Source organism: Artemia franciscana, chromosome 20 (genome assembly GCF_032884065.1).
Source record: "Artemia franciscana chromosome 20, ASM3288406v1, whole genome shotgun sequence".
In the NCBI taxonomy this organism is placed as follows: Eukaryota; Metazoa; Arthropoda; class Branchiopoda; order Anostraca; family Artemiidae; genus Artemia; species Artemia franciscana.
In genome coordinates this window covers 8,284,979-8,294,983 of record NC_088882.1, presented here as the reverse complement: position 1 = coordinate 8,294,983, position 10,005 = coordinate 8,284,979, and the positions used below count along the sequence as shown (strand labels likewise).

General features: G+C 33.6%; 1 protein-coding gene across 1 annotated transcript; it reads left to right on the top strand.

Moving 5' to 3' along the window:
* The first annotated feature begins 2,030 nt into the window (after positions 1-2,030).
* LOC136040401 (cuticle protein 7-like) lies at positions 2,031-9,725 on the top strand. Its single transcript, XM_065724677.1, has 3 exons — positions 2,031-2,112; positions 7,112-7,219; positions 9,355-9,725. The coding sequence occupies exons 1-3, from the start codon at positions 2,107-2,109 to the stop codon at positions 9,655-9,657; spliced, it is 417 nt and encodes a 138-aa protein (XP_065580749.1). The 5' UTR covers positions 2,031-2,106; the 3' UTR covers positions 9,658-9,725.
* Positions 9,726-10,005: the final 280 nt, after the last annotated feature.

Genomic DNA, 10,005 nt, shown 5'->3' with positions numbered 1-10,005 from the left:
TCTGTTTTGAACCTGAGTTTCTCTTTTGAACCTATGTTCGCTGAAGTAAGGATGCTAGGACTGTTTTGAAAAACTGTTCATTTTAGTTTTATTGATTTTATCCTCTCGTAAGTTGTTTTTTCTTATTTGTATTGCTGAGGACGGCCCTTGGACATAGGGCCGAAATGAAAAGTTCTAGTGCCCTTTTTAAGTGACCAAATAATTGGAGGGCACCTAGGCCCCCTCCCACGCTAATTGTTTTCCCAAAGTCAACGGATAAAAATTCTGAGATAACCATTTTATTCAGCGTAGTCGAAAAACCTTATAACTATGTCTTTGGGGACGACTTACTCCCCCATAGTCCCCATGGGAGGGGCTACAAGTTACAAACTTTGACCAGTGCTTACATACAGTAATGGTTAATGGGCTCAAGTGTACAGGCGATTTCAGGAGGATTTTTTGGTTGGGGGGAGGGATAGAGAAGAGGGGGATATGCTGGGGGAACTTTCCATCGAGGAATTTGTCATGGGGGAAGAAAATTTCCATGAAGGGAGCGCAGGATTTACTAGTATTATTAAAAAAAACAATGAAAAAATAAATATGAAAAGGTTTTTTTCAGCTGGAAGTAAGGAGAAGCATTAAAACTTAAAACGAACCAAAATTATTAAGCATGTGAGGGACTCACCTCCTCCTAATACCTCGCTCTTTACGCTGAAGTATTTTTAGTAATTTCAACTATTTATTCTACGGCTTTTGTGATTCAGGAGTCATTCATAATGAATTGGGACAAAATTTAAGATTTAGTGTAAAGAGAGAGGTACTGACGAGGGGGTGAACCCTCTCAAATATGTAATAAAAACATGAGAATAAAAAGTTCTTTACGTAAGCTAATTTATAAGTTATAAAATTTATAATTATAAATTATCTAATATATAAAAAGATTCGTATAAAATTAAAAATTCTAGTTGCCTTTTTAATTAACCAAAAAATTGAAGGGCAACTAGGCTTCCTCCCCCACTCTTTTTTTCTCAAAATAATTCGATCAAATTTTGAGAAAGCCATTTAGCAAAAAAAAAAAAAAAAAAAATATACAAATTTCATTTAAATTATTCCTCTGCGGAGAGCCAAAATCAAAACATGCATTTATTCAAAAACGTTCATAAATTAAATAAAAAAAACAAGTTTTTTCAGCTGAAAGTAAGGAGCGACATTAAAACTTAAAACGCACAGAAATTACTTCATGAAAGGGGCTGCTTCCTCATCAACACCCTGCTCTTTACGCTAAAGTTTTTTACTTTTTTAAAAAGAAGAGTTGAGAGAAAGAGTCAAACTATAGCGTAAAGAGCGAGGCGTTGAGGAGGGAAAGCCCCTTTCATAACGAAGTAATTACTGTGCGTTTTAAGTTTCAATTTCGCTCCTTACTTTTAGTTGAAAAAAATTGTTTTTTTTGTTTAATATTAACACAGAACCTGTCACAAATAGACCTATAAGATCAGAAGCGAAAAAAGCTAGGCTGGCATTAAAAACCTGTTTTTAAATCATTTTCTTTCATTTCATTGAATTGGCTCGTTTCATAACAATCTATTTTTCAGTCCTGGTTGAACTTCGCTGAGGTAAGGATGCTGGGACTGTTTTGAAAAACTTTTCATTTTAGTTTTATTGATTTTATCCTCTCGTAAGTTGTTTTTTCTTATTTGTATTGCTCAGGACGGCCCTTGGATATAGGGCCGAAATATTCATTCTAATTTGTTTCCCACTATTTTAAGAAAATCCCTATTGTTCTTCTTGTTTTTGGTGTTTGTGATGGAAAGGGAGTGTGGTCTTTGTCGTTATTTGATTACTCCAGAGAGATATGTACTCTTTCCACCTTTTATTGTTTTATTGTACTCTTTCCACCTTTTTGAGTAAGAAAAGAGGAAGCATTGCTTGAATGATCTGTCCAAGCTTACAAGATATCCAAATTTAAAAATCATATTTTACTCTTTTTTGTCCTTATACCTCTAATTATTGGGCGTTGGTCTCTGGTCGACAAAGCGTATAAAAAGCTTCTCTATCGCTGATGATTGTATTAGTTCTAAACTTCAAGTCTAATCAGTAACACTTTTAAAAGAAGAAAAATTAGGAAACATGAAGGTAAGATAGCCAAATATCAGCTAATAGCTATAGTTATACTAAAATAGGATGAAGGTAGGCGAAACAGACTAAATTGGCTCTTAGTTACATTATCAAATTTTGAAATATAAATTTGGCCACTTATTTTGATTCTAGCCTTTTTTTTGTGGAGTGCATAAATGGTTGTCTGCACTATGAATCCTCTTCGTATAAGTTCATATTTTATATCTTGAACAAAAACATTTTATAAGCAAAAGAAAATCAAAAGTAAGAAAATATCAAGGTGAAAGCTCTTTACCTGTGATTGCATTTTCGCTTTTTTGGGTGTCTTTTTTAGGTGGTTGCACATTCATTTCATCAAGTTAGTTTCCTTTCCACAGGAATTTATTTTTTCGAAAATTATATCTTGCGAGTATTTTTGCTATAAAAAAGGTGCTTTTGGTACATTTGCAGTTAAATGGTGACCAAACATCTGATATGACTGGTTTCATTTTAGAAAAATATTATTTAAATTGCGCTTAAAAAGGATAGAGGCAAAAGCTCCTAGTTATAATAATTTTTCGCCAGCCTATCAATAAATTATAATGATTTTTTTTACTCTAACAAACGCACTTGAATAATAATTATTTTAAAAAGTTTTATATAATTTTTTTTACAGATTAACATAGTTTGTTTTAAAATGAAAGCCTTTGTGGCAGTAGAAATACAGCTCATTTGTGTAGTTCTCCTAATAGCTAAGTTTGCCCTGCCCCTTTTTACTAAAACTTTTGAGCCTGTACTTTTTAAAGGCTAGTAAATTTTAGCTTATTTTTCTTTTGTAGTATAACTATGGAACTTTTTGCTTTTTAATATGAAAGCAATAGCCACCTCTGTAAATACTTCCCGGATATCTTTAGTATTTTTGCAATTTTAAACTTAACCATAAAAGGGGTGTGTGCAAATGGAGCCATCCCAGATGAATCCTAGTTACAATAGTTCTGTTCAAGCACTACTAATAAAGCCACAAAGGCATTTTTGCGCGCCATATCTTAGAGTTGAATATTAATTCATTGAAAAAGAAGGCTTTGTGGCCACAGATGTGTAACTAAGTTGGGGAAAATCTCTCGCAAGTCCAATTTCGCTTATTTTTGCTTCGCACAACTTTTGCCTTTGACAAGGGAATACTGATACCCTTTGTACGTACTTAGTTGTTGTCGTTTGTACTTTAATGTCAATTGTGTTTTCAATATAGTAAAACTTCTTACCAAAGCTGTTAATTTTTTTTCGGTGATATACCCGTAGATTAAGAAAAGGAACTACATCCTTAGCTGTTTAAGCCACATAGTACAAATGATGAGCTGTACAGCTGAGGCAAAGGCAACGGTCATGTATATAACAGCCGCCCCTACCTTTCCCTAAAAATACTAAATGTGTTTAACGTTTAGTGGCTAATAGGAAATAAACATAATAGCTGACTTAAAAAGAGCTAAGCAACTTATAAATTGTAATTTGAAATTGCAGAAGAAACAGCTCCTTCCTATATTGATATTACATAAAAAAAAAAACTAGTTTTTTTAACTGAAAGTAAGGAGCGACATTAAAACTTAAAACGAACAGAAATTACTCCGTATATGAAATGGGTTGTCCCCTCCGCAATCCCTCGCTCTTTACGCTAAAGCTTTTAATTGTATTAAAAAGCAGAATTGTGGCAAAGAGTCAAACTTTAGCGTAAAGAGCGAGGGATTGCGGAGGGGACAACCCATTTCATATACGGAGTAATTTCTGTTCGTTTTAAGTTTTAATGTCGCTCCTTACTTTCAGTTAAAAAAACTAGTTTTTTTTTATGTAATTTCTGAACATTTTTGAATTAATGCATGTTTGATTTTGGCTCTCCACACATAAATTATTAAAATGAAATTTGCATATTAATTCCTTTTTTGGCTAAATGGCTTTCTCTTAGTTTTGATCAGACGATTTTGAGAAATAAGGGATGGGAAAGGAGGCCTAGTTGCCATGCAATTTTTCGGTTACATAAAAAGGCAACTATAAATTTTTATTTTTAACGAATTTTTCTATTAGTAAAAAATATACGTAACTTAAGAATTATCTTACGTAACAAACTTTTATATTCTTTAATTTTTATTATGTATATGAGAGGGTTTGTACCCTCGTTAATACCTCGTTCTTTACACTAAATCGCAAGTTTTGTCCCAATTCTTTAAGAATGACCCCTGAATCAGAAAGGCCGTAGAATGAATAGTTGAAATTACTAAAAATACTATAGCATAAAGAGCGAGGTATTTATCTCCTCCTAAATACCTCGCTCTTTATGCTAAAGTATTTTTAGAACCCCTCACATGCGTAATAATCTCTGTTCGTTTTAAGTTTCATTGCTACTCTTTACTTTCAATTGAAAAAAAAAATTTCCATGTTTATTTTTTCATTGTTTTTTTATAGTAATTTTAGAAAATCCTGCGCCCTTTTCATTGAATTTCTGTTCCCCCATGACACATTTCTCCATGGAAAGATCCTCCCACATAGCCCCCTCCCCTCAGCCCCACCCCCGAAACCAAAAAAAAATCCCCTGAAACCGACTGTACACTTCCCAATAACCATTATTATATGTAAACACTGGTCGAATTTGTAAGTTGCAGCCCCACCCCCAGGGACTTTGGGGGAGTAAGTCATTCCCAAAGACATAGTTATTATGGATTTTGACTATGCGGAACAAAATGGCTATCTCAAAATTTTGATCTGTTGACTTTGGAGAAAAAATGAGCGTGGGAGGGGGCCTAGGTGCCCTCCAATTTTTTTGGTCACTTAAAAAGGGCACTAGAACTTTTCATTTCCGTTAGAATGAGCCCTCTTGCGACATTCTAGGACCACTTGGTCGATACGATGACCCCTGGGAAAAAAAAAAAAAAAAAAAAAAAAAAAAAAAAAAAAAAAAAACAAACAAATAAACACGCACCCGTGATTTGTCTTCTGGCAAAAAATTCAAAATTCCACATGTTTGTAGATAGGAGCTTGAAACTTCTACAGTAGGGTTCTCTGATACGCTGAATCTGATGGTGTCATTTTCGGTGGACTTTTAGGGGGCGTTTCCCCCTGTTTTCCTAAATAAGGCAAATTTTCTCAGGTTCGTAACTTTTGATGGGTAAGACTAAACTTGATGAAACTTATATATTTAAAATCAGCATTAAAATGCGATTCTTTTGATGTAGCTATTGATATCAAAATTCAATTTTTTAGAGTTTTGGTTACTATTGAGCCGGATCGCTCCTTACTACAGTTCGTTCCCACGAACTGTTTGATTAAATAAAAAAAACACAAGTGTTTTCCCCTGAAAGAAAGGAGCAACATTAAAACTTCAAACCAACAGCAATTATTAAGAATATGAGGTTGGTCGCTCCATCGTCAATACCTCACTCTTACGCTAAAATTTCAAACTTTTCCCCAATTCTTTAAGAATAACTATTGAATCACAAAGGATACTTAATTAGAATAAATAGCTATTTTAAAAAATACCAAAAAAAAACTTTAGCATAAAGAGCGAGGTATTGACGAGGGGACAATCCTCCTCACTCTCTGTCGTTTTCAGAGACTATCCTGCCACCCGGTGGGGTGGTTGCCACTAAAAAATATTTGAGTCGATTCAAATCAAATGGCTATCATAGACATTAGTGTGATAGTAACAATGTTTATAGAGTATTGTATAGTTTTGAGTGTTTTAGTCCAAACACAAAACTTCCTACAGGTTTTTTTAGGTTAACATATGGTTAAAAATGTAACATCTTTATTAATAGGAGTATGGTGGGACTAAGCGTCCAATGGTTATGTTGGGGGAGGCGGGGATGCTAGCTTCCCACTTATTTTGAGACGGTATATTAACCAGGTAAAAGCAGTTATAAAGCAGAAAACGTTGTGATAAAAGACTTGAGTTCAACCTTAAACAGCAGGTACTGGGGGCTAGAGATAGGACATCAGCTAAATAACCTATTTTCTTTTATATATATAAATTATTAAATAATCCCTTTCACCTTTATAGCATTGTTGATGAGATATTAAATGCAAGTTTAGAGAACAGGGTCCTAAGAAATAAACCTGAATGTAATATTAAAAACCAAAGAAGATTTAATTTTAATGAAGATTTTTTTAGAAATTGAAGCAAAGAATAACATTACGCAAACAAGCAAGAAGTTTCTCTGTATGAGAAGGAGGTTGCGAACCCCTAAACCACTCAGTCTGTAAGCTAAAGTTTGTCAATTTTTAATTAGTTTCAGTATTGAAGGCCAAATGGAAGAGTAATCTCATAAAAAATAACTTAAATTTTTTGTTAATCACAATGCTGAAGGAATAAAAGGCCTTGTTTAGTTTATTATCTTAAACTTAAAATTTTTCAAATCAAATATTTGAAACTCAATTGACAAACAAAATACTTGCAATAGCCTAGGATAATTTCTGTTGCATTTCTGAAATGCTTTTGATGATATCAGTAGTCTAATTGCTTTGTGACGAATGGCGTGGTATCCTCTACGCAAACAGGATATATTTCTTTTATCCATTTTAGGATATCCATTTTAGGATATCCATTTTAGGATATCCATTTTAGGCTTTAATATCTCCTTCATTTCTACTTAAATTGGTTCTTTTTCGGTATTGTAAAAATATTATTAATTGTATAATTGGATCTTCCCTTCACTCAGGTATATGTGCTGAATGAAAATATATCCTATATATACATTTCTAAGTAACTATATAATTGATAAAAATTGTGTTGATAAAAGTAACATCAGTATTAGATATATAAATGCTATTGCAATAATATTCACTATCATAATACTATTATCATCATAATACTATTATGATATTAATATTGTCATAATAATAACAATAACTTCTGTCAACAAAATCCTATTCCAATGTTTCTTTTAAAACGTAATTCCAACCAATGCTATTATTCTTCCCACAATTAATCGTTAATGTTCTCTATTACACGATTACTATATTGTCAATCTTTACATGGGTAATTTTATTCCAGGGATTTATTCTGATTGCTTTCATTTCTGCTGTTTGTGCTGCCCCTCAATATCCCAAACCATCCTATTCTGGCTACAAACCCGATTATAAGCCATCATACAAAAGTGATGTAAGTATTGTTTTTTAGATTTTACAATCACAGCCTATGATCAATCTTTAACAATTTCATCCAGAATATGGGCACGACTATCGCTAAATTCGAGCATTCCAACATATAAGGGATCGTAAAGGTAAAAGAACTGCGCGATACTTTATAGTCCAAACCCACAATGCTGTGTTTCATTTAATTGCCCTTCCACAAAGTGCAATTGTGGGCTGGGGGTACAGTCAACCAGTGTTTTTACAAATTCTTCCTATTTACCCTCCCTATCTTTCACAAAGTAGCCATTTCAAGATGGATTGATTATAACTGAGATCGCAGAGCCACGCCATTAACCCCTGTTCAGATCACAACGATTGGCCGAACAGAGATTTGAACCCCAGCCCTCAAAGACATAAGATTTCAAGTAAAGCATTCCATCCATTACCCGGTACGGTACACCCTTTGATCTAAAATCAGGGTACGAGTCTGATAATTCTTAGACCCAACAGTGTTTAAAGTCAGATTGATAGCATGCTAAATGTGTTTTCATTTACCTTTTTAATTCTATATACGATATTAACTTCTGTTTCCCAGGAATAACAGGCTTTAAGAAGTGATGGCCCTCTCAATACATGGAGACGCTATGATGTGATCTGGATTATCTTATTGAGTTTTCTGAGCAGCAAGGCCACAAATCAGGATCCTTGGTTTTGAATATCTTTAAATCTTTTGGGTGTTGAAACCAGCAAACAACTCCCCAAACTCTCAAAACCCCACTCAAAGGGTCTCGACCTGGAATCCGAAGCAAGAACTTTAATTTATAACCGCAAAGATTTACCTCAGACTCATTTCATTTGTTTCAGAAGCTTTGAAAATGAAAAATAAATTGGAAACTATAATTTGAAGCTCAAGTATGATTGGTTTCTTTTAATGAAAGTACAATCTTAACTATAATCAGTTTATTGAGCTTATTCTTTGATTAGAAGAAAGGCCAAAGCCTCTAAAAACTTTTTATCTAATCAGGAGGAATTATATATAGAAATAGCTCTTAATTAGGGAGGTGGGGGATTGAGCCTGGCTCCCTGCTCTCACTGTGACCAAATTAGAAAGTTCTAGTCATATCTTATTCTTTAATGAGTTTATTATGTGACATTTATTCTTGAGCTTATTATTGTATTCAGCTCATTATTGTATTTTCATTTTAGGGTTTTTTCCTTCGCACTTACTCTTTGACAATGGGAAGGCCAAATTTCACTACCCCCCCAAAAAAGACTTTATTTAACCATAAACTATAAAAAGAACGGACACGAAAATATGAAAAAAAAGGGGGGGGTGATCTTGGCTTTTAACGCCCAAAGCGTCCAGATTGAAAATTTCAATCATAAGTCAATTTTAAGGCTTATTTTTTAGCTTATTTTTGTATTGAAGTAATTATTACTTTGTTATATATGGGATTTTTCTCTCAAGTTTATTTTATATGAGAAAAAAGGTCAATATCCATCAGAACTATTTATCGGATCAGGTCGAATAATGTAAGAACGAGCACAAAAAAATTATAAAAGAGGGAGTGAAAAGGGATGGGGTCTGGCTTTTGCTCCCCAAAGTATTTAGACTTTTAAAAATGTCCCAAAACTATTATCTCTGGTACAATTGTCTTATTTCTATGGAGTTATGAAAACTTTCTAGGTATTTCAAAATTGAAGACAGAAATAGAAAGTGCAATACAGATTAGAGACTTCTTAAAGATCACCTTTAAAAAAAAAATTGCAGCCGTGTTTATGAGCTAAGATTTAATTAATTAATGATAAAAAAAAGAAAGAGAACATCTGTTTAATTCAATGCTGATAGTAAAGTATTCGTAAGAACTGGTTACGGCACCACCTCCACTTGGCAAAATTATCTTTGCGACTATATTTCCTTAATTATCTTGTGTAACGTCATTTAGACTAACCGCATGTTTATCCTGAGATACCTAATAATTTTAAATAATAAAAGGAAACAGATATTTTCCATATTTCCCCCTTTTTCTTTCCATTTTTTTCTATTTTCTCTAACTGTCCTAAAAATTTTCCTTTTTTTCCTAAAAGAGCCTTCTTGTTGCGGCTTTTTTCTTAGTTTTTTCTTCGAAAAAGGCTTCCTGTCTAACCATTCTATTCTTACAGCACGCCCCAATGCCCTACGATTTTGCTTGGGCAGTAAAAGATGACTACACCTACAATGACTACAACCACCAGGAAACCTCTGATGGCAATGGATACGTCAAAGGTAGCTACCAGACTCTTCTTCCAGATGGCCGCGTCCAGACTGTAACCTACACTGCTGATGATTATACGGGGTATGTTGCTGATGTTCAGTATTCTGGCGAACCAAAATATGATTACAAGCCAGCATACAAACCATCTTACCCAGCACCAGCATACAAGGCTCCAGCATACCGAGCACCAACATATGGCCCAAAATACTAGTACCTGAAAAATTAATAATGAACCTATTTTTATATAATATTTTTAGTAAATACAAAATAATCTAACTATCACGGTATTCTTTGGTTTAGACAAAGAAAAATATAACCTCTTTTCCTATTGAGTGCTTTCATGCGACAGCTTTTGAAAACCAAAGTATGCTAATCAAAAATAGACTCTATAATTGGTTTGTTTGGTAAGACATAATAGTACATCACATAAATCAATAACTAAAAGAGGGCTCTCGTTTGTATCGTTGCTATTTTTGATATATAAAAATGATCTCCCTAAGTGTCCGTTGATTTTTGAATTAAAAATGGAATAGTTGTGGGCAAGTCAAGTCATGGCTAA

Coding starts and splice junctions, on each gene's coding strand:
- LOC136040401 (XM_065724677.1), top strand. Junction 7,220..9,354: donor AGCCATCATACAAAAGTGAT/GTAAGTATTGTT, acceptor CTATTCTTACAG/CACGCCCCAATGCCCTACGA.